This window comes from Pseudophryne corroboree, chromosome 4 (assembly GCF_028390025.1).
Source record: "Pseudophryne corroboree isolate aPseCor3 chromosome 4, aPseCor3.hap2, whole genome shotgun sequence".
Taxonomy (NCBI): Eukaryota; Metazoa; Chordata; class Amphibia; order Anura; family Myobatrachidae; genus Pseudophryne; species Pseudophryne corroboree.
The window spans coordinates 494278167-494296924 of record NC_086447.1 but is presented as its reverse complement, the minus strand read 5'-3'; the positions used below and the strand labels follow the sequence as shown (position 1 = coordinate 494296924).

Here is an 18758-nt window from a genome sequence, read left to right as displayed (position 1 = left end):
TGGGCTCGTCTTGGGCGGCTGCCCGAGGGGTCTCGGCACTACAGCTGTGCCGAGCTGCTACTTGGTCGGGGTCAAACACTTTTGCAAAGTTCTATAAGTTTGATACCCTGGCTGAGGAGGACCTCCTGTTTGCTCAATCGGTGCTGCAGAGTCATCCGCACTCTCCCGCCCGTTTGGGAGCTTTGGTATAATCCCCATGGTCCTTACGGAGTCCCAGCATCCTCTAGGACGTTAGAGAAAATAAGATTTTACACTTACTGGTAAATCTATTTCTCGTAGTCCGTAGAGGATGCTGGGCGCCCGTCCCAAGTGCGGACTTCTGCAAGACTTGTATATAGTTATTGCTTACATAAGGGTTATATTATAGTTCATCGGTTTGGACCGAGACTATGTTATTTCTTCATACTGTTAACTGGGTAGTTTATCACAGGTTATACGGTGTGAATGGTGTGGCTGGTATGAATCTTGCCCTTGGATTAAAAAAAATCCTTTCCTCGTACTGTCCATCTCCTCTGGGCACAGTTTCTCTAACTGAGGTCTGGAGGAGGGGCATAGAGGGAGGAGCCAGTGCACACCCAGAGTCTAAAGTCTTTCTTAAAGTGCCCATGTCTCCTGCGGAGCCCGTCTATTCCTCATGGTCCTTATGGAGTCCCAGCATCCTCTACGGACTACGAGAAATAGATTTACCGGTAAGTGTAAAATCTTATTAATTGTGTCATTTGGATATTAAAACCATAGTATAAAATCACAAGGCAAGCAATATATAATCATTACAATATTATCACTGGCTAGAGGTGATTCCAAGCAGCTAACCCTTCATTTACACTTAATCTGTCACATGTTGGGTAATCCGTACAGGACTAGTAGTATGCAGCAGGAGCCACATTAAACTAGCAGAAAATGCCTTCAGACATCATACTGTATCAGAATAATGTCCCCAATACACTATGCAAGATGCAGTTGCCCCAAGTTATCATCGCTGCACTGCACTTTGGGTAAGAATCTGGTCCTGTGCTGTAAGTAAATCCTATTCCTCATGTTACTGCTGTGCGTCCTCTGCTCTTATGTTACAGCACTTGGGAACTATCTGCACAGGGGGAAGGAGGAAGAGTTACTTCCCTGCAGTGTCCTGTGCCTGACACTGACCATTCCGTCACACCGTACATATCATAATGAATATGTTTTGCTGCTACTCTCTGGTTACTATTCTGTCTAATATACAAACTATATACATATATATATATATGTGTGTGTGTATATATATATATATATATATATATATATATATATTAAAAAAAACAGGAGTAGCGCCTGTATGTGCTTCTAATAATAATTGATCAGTATACTGTTTATAGTAATTATACAATTTGGAAATGTATTGTAAAATTTAGAGTAGTCCACTTATAAAGTATCTACATATATTATTTGATGGTCATAATATATAGTCTGTCCAATTATACCAATTTCTAACAAAGTTAGTTAACATCTATCATCACAGTGATATTATTATATTAATACAGATGACTGAGAAGAATATGCATGCAGTCTGCTGTCCGTTCATCCGAGAGGTTCAAACACAGTAATAAGCAGAAGATTATAAGCCTAATTCAGTATGGGTTGTAGCTTTGCGGAAAATCGTGCAACTAGAACCCTTTACACTAGCATGTAAGGGGACGCCCAGCGCAGGGCAAATCCGCTCCGCAGGCCGGGCCCTTCTACCCCACTACCATGCAAAGCGCTCACATGTTAAGGGTAGCCCTCTGCCTGTGCAGCCTAGCTGAGAAGGCAGACTGCTACCTGCCATGTGTAGGCTCTTGCACCCCGCAAATGGTCCGGACACGCCTGCATTGTCCAGACCATCGCGCCACCCCGTGAACGTGCAGAGTCGTTTGTATATGTGAGATGCCGCTGCATCTCACTGTGTGTGCACACAGTACGGCTTCTGTACGTGTAGACACTACAGAAGGGCGGCAGCATGCGAATGCATCGTAGATGCATTCCATGCTGAATTAGGCCCTATGTTGGCTAGATAGCTGTTGAAAAATTTCTTCAGGATTAGCATCCTGTATTACTTAAAGACAGGATCTTGGAGCTGTGATGGTGGTATTATAACAGCGCTTTCCTCTGTCCCACTTGCAGTGCAGCTAAGGAATCTAGTTGATCTCTTGTGTACTGATAGTGTGCACATACATAGTGTCTGTATATCTGAGATTAGGGTACAAGCATAGTAGATCCCAGGCGTGTCTGTTTTTCTCACCATGACATGCTTAAGCAGTATCTAGTCAACTTGTCAACAGACAGAAGGGCGACATGGTCATTAGATTGACAATCAACATGCAAACGTGCATTTAGGTCAACAGAATGTTGACATGACACCACAAAGTTGACTGTTAGGTTAGAGTTAGTAACAAAAAGATCATGTCAACATGTTAAATGTAGACATTCTAAACGTGTCGACCTGAATGCATGTCTAAATATTGATCATAAACCTGAATGCATGTCGACATTCTGGTGTCTGCCTTCTGAATATCGACTAGTCATACCTGTGAAGCGTGGCTGCATTAGATACATTTAACTGAACTGTGGAACATGTCTAAAGCTGGGAATACACTAGATGATATGTTGGTCCAATCTGGCGAATTTGACCAACATATCGTGCACATCGTTTAGTGTGTACTCGCTATGTCACCACGCTCCTTGCGGTCATCAACAGCATCCTCAAGGGGCCCTACATCTAGGGCCAACAGTAGACATCATTAGCGAGGGCCATGCTGCCGAATGCAGCATGGCCACCACTTTCTGCATTGGCAAGTGTTTATGGCGGCTTCCCCACCAGGTCCCATCGTGCGCAGTGTTATTGTGTACACACATCGTGTAGTGTGTACCCAGCTTTACTGCACCTAAGTGATTGAAGCAAAAATCTGCTATATAATCGCATGTGTTTCTCCAATAAGACATGATCCATCAGAGGCAGTGTTACATAATGAAGATGTTATAGCAGTTAATTGTCAGTATGCTTATTCTAGATGACTGGGTGACCAAACATTGGGGGATAATTCAGACCTGATCTTTAGGCTGCGTTTTCTCACAGCCTGCGATCAGGTACGAACTGCATGTGCATATGCATCGCAATGCCCAGGCGCTTCGGACGACTGCACCGTGTTTAGGTGCATAGCAACAAAATGCTGCGAAAAAAGCGATCGCAATGAGATTGACAGGTAGAGGGCGTTGTTGGTGGCAATTGACCAATTTCAGGGAGTGTCTGGAAAAACATAGGTTTGTCCAAACGTTTTCAAGGAGGGTGTCTGACGTCACAAATCTGGTCCAGGACAGGCTGAAGTGATCGCAGCGAAGTCCTGTGCTGCGCAGAGACTGCACAAAATCAGTTTATGCAGCTCTGCTACACATGCGTTTGCACACTTGCACAGCTCAAATACCCTCCCCCTGTAGGCGGCGACTATCTGATTGCAGGACAGCAAAAAACGCTGCCCAGCGATCAGGTCTGATTAGGTACATTGTGCACTCCTGATGTAGCTGCCAGGTATGCCTCATATATCATCAGACCATGACCACCAACCCTATTTCTGCATTTTCCAGCTGATATTAACTGGTTCTATACTACCACCCAGAATTTATTTTATTTTTCTCTAACGTCCTAAGTGGATGCTGGGACTCCGTAAGGACCATGGGTATTAGCGGCTCCGCAGGAGACTGGGCACAACTAAAGAAAGCTTTAGGACTACCTGGTGTGCACTGGCTCCTCCCACTAAGACCCTCCTCCAGACCTCAGTTAGATTTCTGTGCCCGGCTGAGCTGGATGCACACTAGGGGCTCTCCTGAGCACCTAGAAAGAAAGTATATTTAGTTTTTTTATTTTCAGTGAGATCTGCTGGCAACAGACTCACTGCAGCGAGGGACTAAGGGGAGAAGAAGCGAACCTACCTAACAGGTGGTAGTTTGGGCTTCTTAGGACACCATTAGCTCCAGAGGGATCGACCGCAGGACCCGACCTTGGTGTTCGTTCCCGGAGCCGCGCCGCAGTCCCCCTTACAGAGCCAGAAGCACGAAGAAGGTCCGGAAAATCGGCGGCAGAAGACTTCGGTCTTCACCAAGGTAGCGCACAGCACTGCAGCTGTGCGCCATTGCTCCTCATGTACACCTCACACTTCGGTCACTGATGGGTGCAGGGCGCTGGGGGGGGGCGCCCTGAGGGCAATAAATAACACCTTGGCTGGCAAAATATACATCATATATAGTCCCAGAGGCTATATAGATGTAAAATTACCCCTGCCAGTATCACAGAAAAAGCGGGAGAAAGTCCGCCGAAAATGGGACCGGGCTTCTCCCTCAGCACACTGGCGCCATTTTCTCTTCACAGTGCAGCTGGAAGACAGCTCCCCAGGCTCTCCCCTGTAGTTTTCAAGCTCAAAGGGTTAAAAAGAGAGGGGGGGGGCACTAAATTTAGGCGCAATATATGTATACAAGCAGCTATTTGGGGAAAAATCACTCAGTTATAGTGTTAATCCCTGCATTATATAGCGCTCTGGTGTGTGCTGGCATACTCTCTCTCGGTCTCCCCAAAGGACTTTGCGGGGTCCTGTCCTCAGTCAGAGCATTCCCTGTGTGTGTGCGGTGTGTCGGTACGGCTGTGTTGACATGTTGGATGAGGAAGGTTACGTGGAGGCGGAGCAGAGGCCGATAAATGGGATGTCGCCCCCTGTGGGGCCGACACCAGAGTGGATGGATAGGTGGAAGGTATTAACCGACAGTGTCAACTCCTTACATAAAAGGCTGGATGACGTAACAGCTGTGGGACAGCCGGCTTCTCAGCCCGCGTCTGCCCAGGCGTCTCAAAGGCCATCAGGGGCTCAAAACAACGCCCGTTACCTCAGATGGCAGACACAGATGTCGACACGGAGTCTGACTCCAGTGTCGACGAGGTTGAGACATATACACAATCCACTAGGAACATCCGTTACATGATCTCGGCAATGAAAAATGTGTTACGCATTTTCTGACATAAACCCAAGTACCACATAAAAGGGGTTTTATTTTTGGGGAGAAAAAACAGCCACTGTTTTGTTCCCCCATCAGATGAATGAATGACATGTGTAAAGAAGCGTGGTTTCCCCCGATAAGAAACTGGTTATTTCTAAAAAGTTACTGATGGCGTACCCTTTCCCGCCAGAGGATAGGTCACGTTGGGAGATATCCCTTAGGGTGGATAAGGCGCTCACACGTTTGTCAAAAGGTGGCACTGCCGTCTTAGGATACGGCCACCTTGAAGGAACCTGCTGATAAAAAGCAGGAGGCGATCCTGAAGTCTGTATTTACACACTCAGGTTATATACTGAAACCTGCAATTGCCTCAGCATAAATAGTGCTGCTGCAGCGTGGTCTGACACCCTGTCAGATAATATTAATACGCTAAGACAGGGATAATAATATTTGCTAACATTGAGCATATTTAAGACGTTGTCTTATATATAAAGGATGCACAGAGGGATATTGCCGGCTGGCATCCAGAATTAATGCAATGTCCATTCTGCCAGGAGGGTAGTAGAAACCCGGTAGTGGACAGGTGATGCTGCATTTAAAAGGCACATCGAGATTCTGCCTTATAAGGGTGAGGAATTGTTTGGGGATGGTCCCTGGGACCTCGTATCCACAGCAACAGCTGGGAAGAAAATTTTTGCCTCAGGTTTCCTCACAAAAGCTTAAAGAAAGCACCGTATTTTCAGGTACAGTCCTTTCGGCTTCAGAAAAGCAAGCGGGTCAAAGGCGCTTCCTTTCTGCACAGAGACAAGGGAAGAAGGAAAAAGCTGCACCAGTCAGCCAGTTCCAGGATCAAATATCTTCCCTCGCTTCCTCTGAGTCCACCGCATGACGCTGGGGCTCCACAGGTGGAGACAGGTGCGGTGGGGGCGCGTCTCGGGAACTGCAGGGATCAGTGGGCTTGCCCACAGGTGGATCCCTAGGTTCTGCAAGTAGTATCACAGGGATACAGGCTGGAGTTCGAGACGACTCCCCCTCGACGTTGCCTCACATCAGCCTTGCCTGCTGCCCTCGGAGAAAGGTAGTACTGGCGGCAATTCACAAGCTGTACTTCCAGCAGGTAAAATCAAGGTACCCCTCTTTCAACAAGGCCGGGGTTACTATTCCAAAATGTTGTGGTACCGAAACCAGACGGTTCGGTGAGACCCATTCTAAAATTGAAATCCTTGAACACTTATATACGAAGGTTCAAGTTCAAAATGGAATCGCTCAGGGCGATTATTGCAAGCCTGGAAAATTTCAGGGTATCACTGGACATCAAGGGATACTTACCTGCATGTCCCTATTTACCCTCGTCACCAGGTGTACCTCAAAATTGTGGTACAGGATTGTCATTACCAATTCCAGTCGTTGCCGTTGGTCTGTCCCTGGCACCGAGGGTATTTACCAAGGTAATGGCCGAAGTACTTATCCCGTACTTGGACGATCTCCTTATAAAGGCGAGGTCCAGGGAGCAGTTGTTCGTCGGAGTAGCACTATCTCGGGAAGTGCTACAACAGCACGGCTGGATTCTGAATATTCCAAAGTCACAGCTGGTTCCTACGACGCGTCTACTGTTCCTGGGTATGGTTCTGGACACAGAACAGGATAAAAAGGGTTTCTCCCGGAGGAGAAGTCCAAGGAGTTGGCGTCTCTAGACGGAGACCTCCTAATACAAATACAGGTATCGGCGCATCTATGCACGCGAGCCTTGGGAAAGATGGTAGCTTCTTACGAAGAATTTCCATTCGCCAAGTCCCATGCAAGGAGCTTCCAGTGGGATCTGTTGGACAAGTGGTTCGGGTCGCATTCTCAGATGCATCGGCGGATAACCCTGTCTCCAAGGGCCAGGGTGTCGCTGTGGTGGTGACTGCACATCTTCTAGGGGGCCGCAGATTCGGCATACAGGACTGGGTCCTGGTGACAACGGATGCCAGCCTTCAAGGCTGGGGGGCAGTCACACAGGGAAGAAACTTCCAAGGCCTATGGAAAAGTCAGGAGACTTCCCTACACATAAATGTTCTGGAACTTTGGGCCATTTACAATGCCCTAAGTCAGGCTAGACCCCTGCTTCAACACCGGCCGGTGCTGATCCAGTCAGACAACATCACGGCGGTCGCTCATGTAAACCGACAGGGCGGCACAAGAAGCAGGATGGCGATGGCAGAAGCCACAAGGATTCTCCGATGGGCGGAAAATCATGTGTTAGCACTGTCAGCAGTGTTAATTCCCGGAGTGGACAACTGAGAAGCAGACTTTCTCAGCAGACACGACCTCCACCCGAGAGAGTGGGGACTTCATCCAGAAGTCTTCCAAATGATTGTACACCGTGGGGAAAGACCACAGGTGGACAGGATGGCGTCCCGCCTCAACAAAAAGCTACAAAGATATTGCGCCAGGTCAAGGGACCCTCAGGCGATAGCTGTGGACGCTCTGGTAACACCGTGGGTGTACCAGTCGGTGTATGTGTTCCCTTCTCTGCCTCTCATACCCAGGGTAATGTGAATAATAAGAAGGAGAGGAGTAAGAACTATACTCATTGTTCCGGGTGGCCAAGAAGAGCTTGGTACCCAGAACTCCAAGAAATGATCTCAGAGGACCCATGGCCTCTGCCGCTCAGACAGGACCTGCTGCAGCAGGGGGCCTGTCTGTTCCAAGACGTACAGCGGCTGCGTTTGACGGCATGGCGGTTGAACGCCGGATCCTGAAGGAAAGGGCATTCCGGAGGAAGTTATCCCTACGCTATTTAAAGCTAGGAAAGAAGTAAACGCAAACCATTATCACCGCATATGGCGGAAATATGTTGCGTGCTGTGAGGCCAGTAAGGCCCCAAAGGAGGAATTTCAGCTAGGTCGTTTTCTGCACTTCCTACAACTCAGAGGTGACTATGGGCCTAAAATTGGGTTCTATTAAGGTCCAGATTTCGGCTCTATCGATTTTCTTCCAAAATAGAACTGGCTTCACTGCCTGAAGTTCAGACTTTTGTCAAGGGAGTGCTGCATAGTCAACCCCCGTTTGTGCCTCCAGTGGCACCGTGGGATCTCAACGTAGTGTTGGATTTCCTGAAGTCGCATTGAGTTGAGCCACTTAAATCCGTGGAGCTACAATACCTCACGTGGAAAGTGGTCATGCTGTGGGCCGTGGCGTCGGCCAGGCGTGTATCAGAATTGGCGGCTTTGTCATACAAATGCCCTTATCTGTATTCTATATGGATAAGGCGGAATTGAGGACTCGTTCCCAATTCCTTCCTAACGTGGTATCAGTTTTTCATGTGAACCAACCTATTGTGGTGCCTGCGGCTACTTGGGACTTGGAGGATTCCAAGTTTTCTGGACGTAGTCAGGGCCCTGAAAAGTATATGTTTCCAGGACGGCTGGAGTCAGGAAAACTGACTCGCTATTTATCCTGTATGCACCCAACAAGCTGGGTGCTCCTGCTTCTAAGCAGACTATTGCTCGCTGGATCTGTAGCACGATTCAACTTGCACATTCTGCGGCTGGAATGCCGCACCCTAAATCTGTGAAAGCCCATTCCACGAGGAAAGTGGGCTCTTCTTGGGCGGCTGCCCGAGGGGTCTCGGCTTTACAAATTTGCCGAGCTGTTACTTGGTCGGGTTAAAACATTTTTGTAGGAGTCTACAAGTTTGATACCCTGGCTGAGGAGGACCTAGAGTTTGCTCATTCGGTGCTGCAGAGTCATCCGCACTCTCCCGCCCGTTTGGGAGCTTTGGTATAATCCCCATGGTCCTTACGGAGTCCCAGCATCCACTTAGGACGTTAGAGAAAATAAGATTTTACTCACCGGTAAATCTATTTCTCGTAGTCCGTAGTGGATGCTGGGCGCCCATCCCAAGTGCGGATTGTCTGCAATACTTGTATATAGTTATTGCCTAACTAAAGGGTTATTGTTGAGCCATCTGTTGAGAGGCTCAGTTGTTATAATACTGTTAACTGGGTATAGTATCACGAGTTATACGGTGTGATTGGTGTGGCTGGTATGAGTCTTACCCGGGATTCAAAATCCTTCCTTATTGTGTCAGCTCTTCCGGGCACAGTATCCTAACTGAGGTCTGGAGGAGGGTCTTAGTGGGAGGAGCCAGTGCACACCAGGTAGTCCTAAAGCTTTCTTTAGTTGTGCCCAGTCTCCTGCGGAGCCGCTAATCTCCATGGTCCTTACGGAGTCCCAGCATCCACTACGGACTACGAGAAATAGATTTACCGGTGAGTAAAATCTTATTATTTTGATTGGCCCTATAACACTTGCCAACTGATGCACATCACCAATTGCTTCTCTGAGACAGTTGCAGAAGTATTTTTTTTCTTGGTATGGTGTTACCACAAACCTAGTTGCTCCTGCTTGATGAGGACTAGAGCACAGATGTAAAAGGTGAGGTACTTTCTTTTGAAGCCGTTCAGCTACAGTAATACAGATATTAGATGATCCAATTACTAGTGCCACAACATATATGTTTCTCTTACGTCCTAGAGGATGCTGGGGACTCCAAAAGGACCATGGGGTATAGACGGGATCCGCAGGAGCTTGGGCACACTGAAAAGACTTAAACTGGGTGTGAACTGGCTCCTCCCTCTATGCCCCTCTTCCAGACCTCAGTTAGACTTTGTGCCCAGGACTGACTGGACACTCACTAGGGGAGCTCTCCTGAGTTTCTCTAGAAAAGACTTTTGTTAGGTTTTTTATTTTCAGGGAGACCTACTGGCTACAGGCTCCCTGCAGCGAGGGACTGAGGGGAGAGAAGTCAGACCTACTTCTTCTTAGTTTAAGGGCTCTGCTTCTTAGGCTACTGGACACCATTAGCTCCAGAGGGTTCGATCACTTGGTGCGCCTAGCTGCTTGTTCCCGGAGCCGCGCCGTCACCCCCCTCACAGAAGCCAGAAGAAAGAAGCCGGGTGAGTATGCAGAAGGCAGAAGACTTCAGTAACGGAGGTACAGCACAGCGGTAGCGCTGCGCTCCATGCTCCCACACACTATCACCAACGGCACTCACAGGGTGCAGGGCGCTGGGGGGGGGCGCCATGGGCAGCATGTTACTGAGGTCTGGGAGCCGGCAGAAGCCTTTTCGGTGCCTCGGCACCGTTTCTCAGACCCCCGCCGGCATTTTCAGTTTTTCAAATTTGGCGGGCTGAAGCGCGCCGGGAAGGGTTGGAGCTTAGCCGCGCAGCTCACAGCGCCATTTCTCCTCCACACGCGGCTGAAGGAGATGCTGACCCGGGACCTCCACAGCTCCTCTGAAAGTAACGGGGAGCTACTCGGGGGGGTGCATATTATTATACTTTGAGCAGCGCTAGTTACATATATCCCTTGACGGGATATTTGGGCGCTGGGGTGTGAGCTGGCATACTCCCTCTGTGTTTCTCTATCCGGGCTTCATTGTGGGCCTGTCCCCTAGCTGAGACAGTCTGTGTGTGTGTCCGTGTGTCCGTGTGTCGAAAATACGTGTCGGCATGTCTGAATGTTATTCACCGGAGGAGGTAATTGGGGGAGCAGATGCGGGTCTAGATTTGGCCCTGATTTACTCACTTTGCTAAGTACAATTAATACAAATGTAGCTTCTTTGTCAAAGAGGTTGGATAAATCTGAGTCACAGACACAGGTGTGGAAAAAGTCCATGGAGGATGCTTTGTCTCTGGTGCAGACCCCATCGGGGTCGCAAAAGCGGCCATTTACTCAAGTGGTAGATACTGATACCGACACGGACTCTGATTTCGAGGTCGATTTCACTGAGGCTGCTTTACTTCCACGATTAGTTAAGAGTATTCAATACATGATTGTGGCTATAAAAGATGTTTTATGCATTACTGATGAACCTGCGGTACAGGAAACAAGGATTTGCTTGTTCAAGGGAAAAAAACCTGAGGTGAAGTTTTCCCCCTCTCATGAAATGAATACTCTTTGTGAAAAGGCTTGGGAGTCGCCGGACAAGAGGTGGCAGATTCCCAAGAGGATTTACATGGCGTATCCTTTCCCCTCTGATGACAGGGAAAAATGGGAGTCGTCTCCAAATGTTGACAAAGCTCTATCTCGTTTGTCTAAGAAAGTGGCGCTTCCGTCTCCTGACATGGCAGCTCTCAAGGATCCGGCGGATCGCAAGCTGGAGACGTCTCTGAAGTCCATTTTCGCTAATTCGGGTTCATTGCTCAGACCTGCTGTGGCATCGGTACGGGTGAGTAGTGCTATTGCTAAATGGGCTGAGAATTTAGCTAATGATATGGATACCCTTGATAAAGATAATGTTCTTTTGACTCTTGGTTATATCAAGGACGCTGCAGATTACCTGAAGGATGCGGCGAGGGATGTTTGTCTCTTGGGATCAAGAGCCAATGCCATGTCGATATCGGCCAGGAGGGCGTTGTGGATCCATCAATGGAATGCTGATGCCGACTCCAAGAGAGCTATGGAAGCTTTACCCTTCAAAGGTAATGTCTTGTTTGGGGACGGCTTGGCTGACCTGGTCTCTACCGCCACTGCGGGTAAGTCCTCTTTTCTTCCCTATGTTCCCACACAACAGAAAAAGGCACCTCATCAGCAGATGCAGTCCTTTCGTCCAAATAAATACAGTCGTGGAAAAGGTTCGTCCTTCCTCGCTTCAAAGGGTAGAGGAAGGGGAAGGAAGTCGCCTGCCATGTCAGGCGCCCAGGACCAAAAGTCGTCCCCTGCCTCTACCAAGTACTCCGCATGACGCTGGGGCTTCCCTGGGGGAGTCCGGACCGGTGGGGGGCCGTCTGCGGATCTTCAGTCAGATCTGGATTCAATCAGACCTGGATCCTTGGGTCCTAGAGATTGTGTCTCAGGGATACAAGCTGGAGTTTCAGAAGGTGCCCCCTCACCGGTTTTTCATTTCGACCTTACCAGTGTCTCTTCCGGACAGGGGGGTGGTGCTGGAAGCGATACAAAAGTTGTGTCAACAGAGGGTCATTGTTCCCGTTCCCCCATCCCAACGGGGGGAGGGGTTCTACTCGAGCCTCTTTGTTGTACCAAAACTGGACGGTTCGGTCAGACCGATTCTGAATCTAAAATCCCTCAATCCATACTTGAAAGTTTTTAAGTTCAAGATGGAATCTCTTCGAGCTGTGATTTCCAGCCTAGAAGGGGGGGATTTTATGGCGTTAGTCGACATAAAGGATGCCTACTTACACGACCAATATATCCTTCGCATCAGGCCTTCCTCAGGTTTGCCATACAGGATTCTCATTACCAATTTCATACGTTGCCGTTTGGGCTTTCCACGGCCCCGAGGTTTTTCACCAAGGTCATGGCAGAAATGATGGTTCTCCTTCGCAAGCAAGGGGTTACAATTATCCCGTACTTGGACGATCTCCTGATAAAGGCAAGGTCCAAGGAACAGTTGCTGAGAAGTGTGAATTTGTCGCTGTCGGTTCTGCGACAGCATGGTGGGTGCTAAATTTGCCAAAATCTCAGTTGATTCCGACCACTCGGCTGCCTTTTCTGGGCATGATTCTGGACACGTAGTTACGAAGAGTATTTCTTCCAGAAGAAAAAGCTCTGGAACTGAAGACGATGGTCAGGGAACTTCTGAGGCCGACAAGTGTGTCGATCCATCACTGTACTCGGGTTCTGGGGGAAATGGTTGCGGCGTACGAAGCCATTCCATTTGGCAGGTTTCATGCCCGGGTGTTTCAGTGGGACTTGCTGAGCAAATGGTCCGGGTCTCACCTGCACATGCACCGGAAGATAAGTCTATCTCCCAGAGCCAGAATTTCTCTCCTGTGGTGGCTACAAAGTTCTCACCTCCTAGGAGGACGCCGGTTCGGTATCCAGGACTGGGTACTTCTGACAACAGATGCAAGTCTCCGGGGCTGGGGCGCAGTCACCCAAGGAGAAAACATCCAGGGGAAATGGTCGCTCCAGGAAGCTTGTCTCCACATAAATGTTCTCGAGTTAAGAGCCATTTACAATGGCCTGCTACAAGCAAGAAGCCTTCTTCAGGGTCGACCTGTCCTGGTACAGTCGGACAACATCACAGCGGTGGCACATATAAACCGTCAAGGCGGAACAAGGAGCAGGGCGGCTATGGCGGAGGCCACAAGAATCCTTCGCTGGGCGGAACAACACGTGAGCGCCCTGTCAGCAGTCTTCCTACCGGGAGTGGACAACTGGGAAGCAGATTTCCTCAGCAGACACGATCTCCATCCGGGAGAGTGGGCTCTTCACCAAGAGGTATTTTGCAGAGGTGACAAAGCGTTGGGGAATTCCGCTGATCGACATGATGGCGTCTCGTCTCAACAAGAAGCTTCCGAGGTATTGTTCCAGGTCAAGGGACCCCCAAGCCAGTGCAGTGGACGCCCTGGTGTCTCCGTGGGTGTTCCAGTCGGTGTATGTGTTCCCTCCACTTCCTCTCATTCCAAAGGTACTGGGGATCATTCGACGAGCAAGGGTTCAGGCGATTCTCGTTGTTCCAGATTGTCCAAGAAGGGCCTGGTATCCGGATCTTCAGGAATTACTGGTGGAAGATTCTTGGCCACTTCTTCTAAGAGAGGACCTGTTGTTGCAGGGTCCATGCGTGTTTCCAGACTTACCGCGGCTGCGTTTGACGGCATGGAAGTTGAGCACCAGATCTTAGCTCGTAAGGGTATTCCCGGGGAGGTCATTCCCACTCTCATTAAGGCTCGGAAGGAGGTTACGGCGAGACATTATCACCGTATTTGGAGAACGTATGTTTCCTGGTGTGAGACTAAAACGGCTCCTGCGGAAGAATTTCACTTGGGTCGATTTCTCCACTTTTTGCAGGCAGGCGTAGATGCAGGCCTGAAATTAGGCTCCATCAAAGTGCAGATTTCGGCTTTGTCTATTTTCTTTCAAAAGGAATTAGCTGTCCTCCCAGAGGTTCAGACGTTTGTGAAAGGAGTGATGCATATCAATCCTCCGTTTGTGCCTCCTGTGGCACCATGGGACCTTGAGGTGGTCTTGCAGTTTCTCATGTCTTCCTGGTTTGAACCTTTGCGTAAGGGTGAGTTGAAGTTTCTCACTTGGAAGGTAGTCATGCTGTTGGCTCAGGCGTCTGCCAGGCGAGTGTCAGAGTTGGCGGCCTTATCTCATAAGAGCCCGTACTTGATTTTTCATTCAGATCGGCAGAAATTGTTGACAAGTCCTCAATTCCGCCCTAAAGTGGTTTCTTCGTTTCACATTAACCAACCTATTGTGGTGCCGGTGGCTACGGATGCTGTGGCAGTTCCAAAGTTTCTTGATGTTGTGAGAGCTTTGAAAATCTACGTCGCCAGAATGGCTGTTGCCAGGAAAACTGAGGCGCTGTTTGTCCTGTATGCTTCCAACAAGATTGGTCATCCTGCTTCGAAACAGACTATTGCACACTGGATTTGTAGTACGATTCAGCAAGCTCATTCTTCGGCTGGGCTACCAGTGCCGAAGTCTGTAAAGGCCCATTCTACCAGAAAAGTGGGCTCATCTTGGGCGGCTGCCCGAGGGGTTTCGGCACTTCAGCTTTGCCGAGCAGCTACGTGGTCGGGTTCAAACACCTTTGCTAAGTTTTACAAGTTTGATACCCTGGCTGAGGAGGACCTCATATTTGCTCAATCGGTGCTGCAGAGTCGCCCTCACTCTCCCGCCCGGGTTGGAGCTTTGGTATAGACCCCTTGGTCCTTTTGGAGTCCCCAGCATCCTCTAGGACGTAAGAGAAAATAGGATTTTAGTACCTACCGGTAAATCCTTTTCTCCTAGTCCGTAGAGAATGCTGGGCGCCCATCCCAGTGCGGACTGTTGCTTGCAGTGTATTCTTGCGGGTTAAGTTAGTTTATACACGGGTTGTATATTTATGGTTTACAGCTTGTTGCTGTTGTTATTTCATACTGTTATCTGGTTTACTGTTACTCCGGTTGTACGGTATGTTTGTGGTGTGGGCTGGTATATATATATGTATTGTAGCCCTTAGTTAAACAAAAATCCTTTCCTCAAAATGTCCGTCTCTCCTGGGCACAGTTCCTATAACTGAGGTCTGGAGGAGGGGCATAGAGGGAGGAGCCAGTTCACACCCAGTTTAAGTCTTTTCAGTGTGCCCAAGCTCCTGCGGATCCCGTCTATACCCCATGGTCCTTTTGGAGTCCCCAGCATCCTCTACGGACTAGGAGAAAAGGATTTACCGGTAGGTACTAAAGTCCTATTATCAGTTTTATGGAGTGCTTAAATATTTGTATAATAGTTATTTTATCACCAACCTGTACAGTACAGTTATCAGTTTTGTTTCCTCTGTCAGATCCAGAAGGCATGTTCAACAGCACGAAATGAAATGGACGGAAGAAAAGGCACAATCTCTCAGTATTTTACCACTTTACATTGTCCTATCTGTGATGAGCTGACTCAACATGGGATCTGTGATAAATGTAGAAGTCAACCACAGCATGTAGTAGTGATTCTCAATCAAGAAATTAGAGAGTTGGAATATAGGCAAAACCAACTAGTCAAGGTAAATTCGTCATTGTAATATGCAGATTTCAGTCACATATATTTAATATTCAGTCCCCAGATAAAGCAAAGCTCCAAAGCACACTCCACCCACCTGTAGAGCACTCACCCCACAATGCTGACTCCACCCCCCTGTAAAGCACTCACCTCACAACGCTGACTCCACACACCTGTAATGCGCTCACCTCACAATGCTGACTCCACCCGCAAAGCACTCACCCCACAATGCTGACTACACCCACACGTAAAGCACTCACCCCACAATGCTGACTCCACCCATCCGTAAAGCACTCACCCCACAACACTGACTCCACTCACCTGCAAAACATTCACCCCTGAATGTTGACACCAACCACACTTAAAGCTCTTACCCCGCAATGCATATATTACCCACGCAGAGCACATAAATCACTTGCCCTGATATAAATAATTTATCCCGTAATGCTGACACCACACACATACAGTAAGAGGGTGCTTGTCCTTACACCGCCTGCCAATAAAGCACTTGCCCTTCAATGCTGACATCTCCCACCCGTAAAGCACCTGCCCTGCAATGCTGACACCTCCCATCTGTAAAGCACCTGCCCTACAATGCTGACACCTCCCACCCGTAAAGCACCTGCCCTGCAATGATGACACCTCCCACCCGTAAAGCACCTGCCCTGCAATGTTGACACCTCCCACCCGTAAAGCACCTGCCCTGCAATGCTGACACCTTACACCTCCACTCATAAAGCACCTGCCCTGCAATGCTGACACCTCCCACGCGTAAAGCACTTTCCCTGCAGTGCTGACACCACATACATGTGACGTATTCTGCCTGCAATCCTTAGAAAACCCACATAGTAGAGCAATTGTCCTAAAAAGTGTTCACAGCCCACATACAGAGAATTGCCCCACTATGCTGACACCACGCACATGTCCCGCAGCGCTGACAACAGACAAATGTAAAACACTTGAGCACCACATATAAAGCACTTGGCCCATAACACTGGCACAATATTTATACACCGTAATCTTACCTTTCATATTTACATTTTCTGTGTATCTCCATTATCCAAATTTTAGTTAACTATTGAAGTTATGTTCAATAGTCCCTGCTACAAACCATAAAGATTTAGCGCTATTTTATTAGCTGTCATACAAATGTTTTTACGGAGAATGGCTTAATGCAAAAAAGTAAAACAACATACCCAATGTGAAGTTAAATATTTTTAAAACATTTTATAATGCAACAACATTTTTTAACACAGAAATGCCCATAATGAAAATAAAGCGTATTAAAAAGTATAGATGATGAATACATCCAAACTGCTGTGTATTTGGTATACGTTTTCCGGATAAGAGTTTGCTTGTACAGTATATTAAGAGAGGATTGCTGGTATCACAGCCTTGGGTCTCGCATTGACTGCCTTTTCCTGTCACGTTTCCCTTCTAGTTATGCAAGAATTGCACAGGCTGCAGTGATCAACAGATCCAGTGCGTCTCCCTCAACTGTCCAGTACTTTTCAAGCTCTCAAGAGTGAGCCGGGAGCTCTCCAAGGCTCCATATCTACGTCAGCTCCTTGACCAGTTTTGAAATGTGTTAGGAGGTGACCGGTGCTATATCTTTCTATGTTTATCACACTACAAACTTGTGCATGGTGCTGTTTTGGATTGCATTGCTTTCATGATTTTTATAATTTGTTTACTATGACTATTATTCAAAGTAACACTCATCTCCATCAGTGCTGGGGGTTCAATTTTAATTGCTATGTATTGCTATCTTTTTACAATGTACAAAGTATTTTCTTTTCTTTCGTTTGACTTTGTAACATACAGTTTTATAATGCAGGTGTTTGAACAAGCTAGAGGAATCGTTGTGTAAATGCGTTTCTTACGATAGGCTTCAGTGACTTCCTGGCTTGCTGCTTGGGCAGGAGCACTGGCAAGCAGAATGCACCTCTCTAGATACATCATTATCAGGACTCAATTCTAGAGCACCCATATCATTTCTAAGTTCAAGTGCAAAATATTTTGTAAATATACCTTTTTTACTTTTGAAACAACTGAGTAAAATAATGTGCAATGGGATTTTATACAGTCGGTTGATGTGTGTCCTCCACGTTTTGCTCCGCTCATGACATCTTTTGTTATTTTGATGTGCAAATCGTATTTCTGTGTAACATTTCAGACATTTTTAATTTTCTTATAAAAAGAAAAAAAAAAAACCAGAAAATAAAAAAGTATATTGCTGTCTTGCTTTAGCTGTTGATGGGGCATTGTGAGGAACTGTGCAAAGACCTTTTTTGTTATAAAACTGTGGGACTGTTGCAATACTTTAAATATAAGATTTATTCCATTTTGCTTGTTTTGTATAGACATTTTTATGGTTTCTAAATATGCTTATAATATTTTTTTCTTTCCTTATGTACAGTTAAATCTTATTTGCCATCATCCTGAACACAACAGTGTATTTAGATTATTTGTATAACTGTATAAAATTAAAAAAAAAGGAATTATGTGGTCAGTGTATTGTTTTCTAAACTGGAAATCGTTTGAAAAGTTAAAATTAAAACAATATTAAAAATGAATAAAATATATAAGATGGTTGCTGTTTTGATTTTATGTAACAAAGCTGAGCAACTTGTTATTTGGAAAATAAATGTTTGTCCGTATTTGTGGGAACCATAAAGTTATAATGATCTAGATCCATTTTTTATATTATGATTGATATTGCTACCCAACTTACTTTTATCTTAACAATTTTGTCTTTGGTGAGAAAAGAAAGTATAAGGATGTGTTACAATTGAAGTATAGAGGTTATATGTTTAGTTGCCATTTCAAGTACTGCTTAACTACGTACATTAGCTACTGAATATAGCAGCCTTTTCTAGTCTTTCAAAGATTTATTTGTTAAGGTGGAACATCAATGCAGCATGGAGGTACAATGACATACAGCACCTTTTTAAAGTAAATAGTAAAATAAAATGGAGGGAAAGAAAAGGGGTTTGTGCTATGTTCTCAATGGTTGGAGTAGGGAATGTGAAAAAGCGATACAAAAAAAATAAATCTAGTCTTTTTTTGTTTTTTTACAAAATGAGTTTAATGATGCATGAAATTTTACTATATATATTGTACTATAATATGATGTATTTTACCTAATGCTTCAGGTGTTCCCTGAAAATTCCTTTGTTACCGCCATTGTTACTAGAAATCTTAATCTTCACAATCTATACACTCAAACATCCGGTATCAGCCACAATTAAATTCTCATTCCTTCATCTGAG

At 46.7% G+C, this 18758-nt stretch overlaps 1 protein-coding gene across 1 annotated transcript in view; it reads left to right on the top strand.

The window, feature by feature from the left end:
• Positions 1 to 17990, top strand: part of REV3L (REV3 like, DNA directed polymerase zeta catalytic subunit) — a 372405-nt gene extending 354415 nt beyond the window's left edge. The window contains exons 31-32 of the mRNA XM_063917144.1: positions 15281 to 15490; positions 16928 to 17990. Of these exons, the coding sequence (XP_063773214.1) occupies positions 15281 to 15490; positions 16928 to 17068 (351 nt within the window). The 3' untranslated portion in view covers positions 17069 to 17990. The remainder of the gene's footprint in view (positions 1 to 15280; positions 15491 to 16927) is intronic.
• Positions 17991 to 18758: the final 768 nt, after the last annotated feature.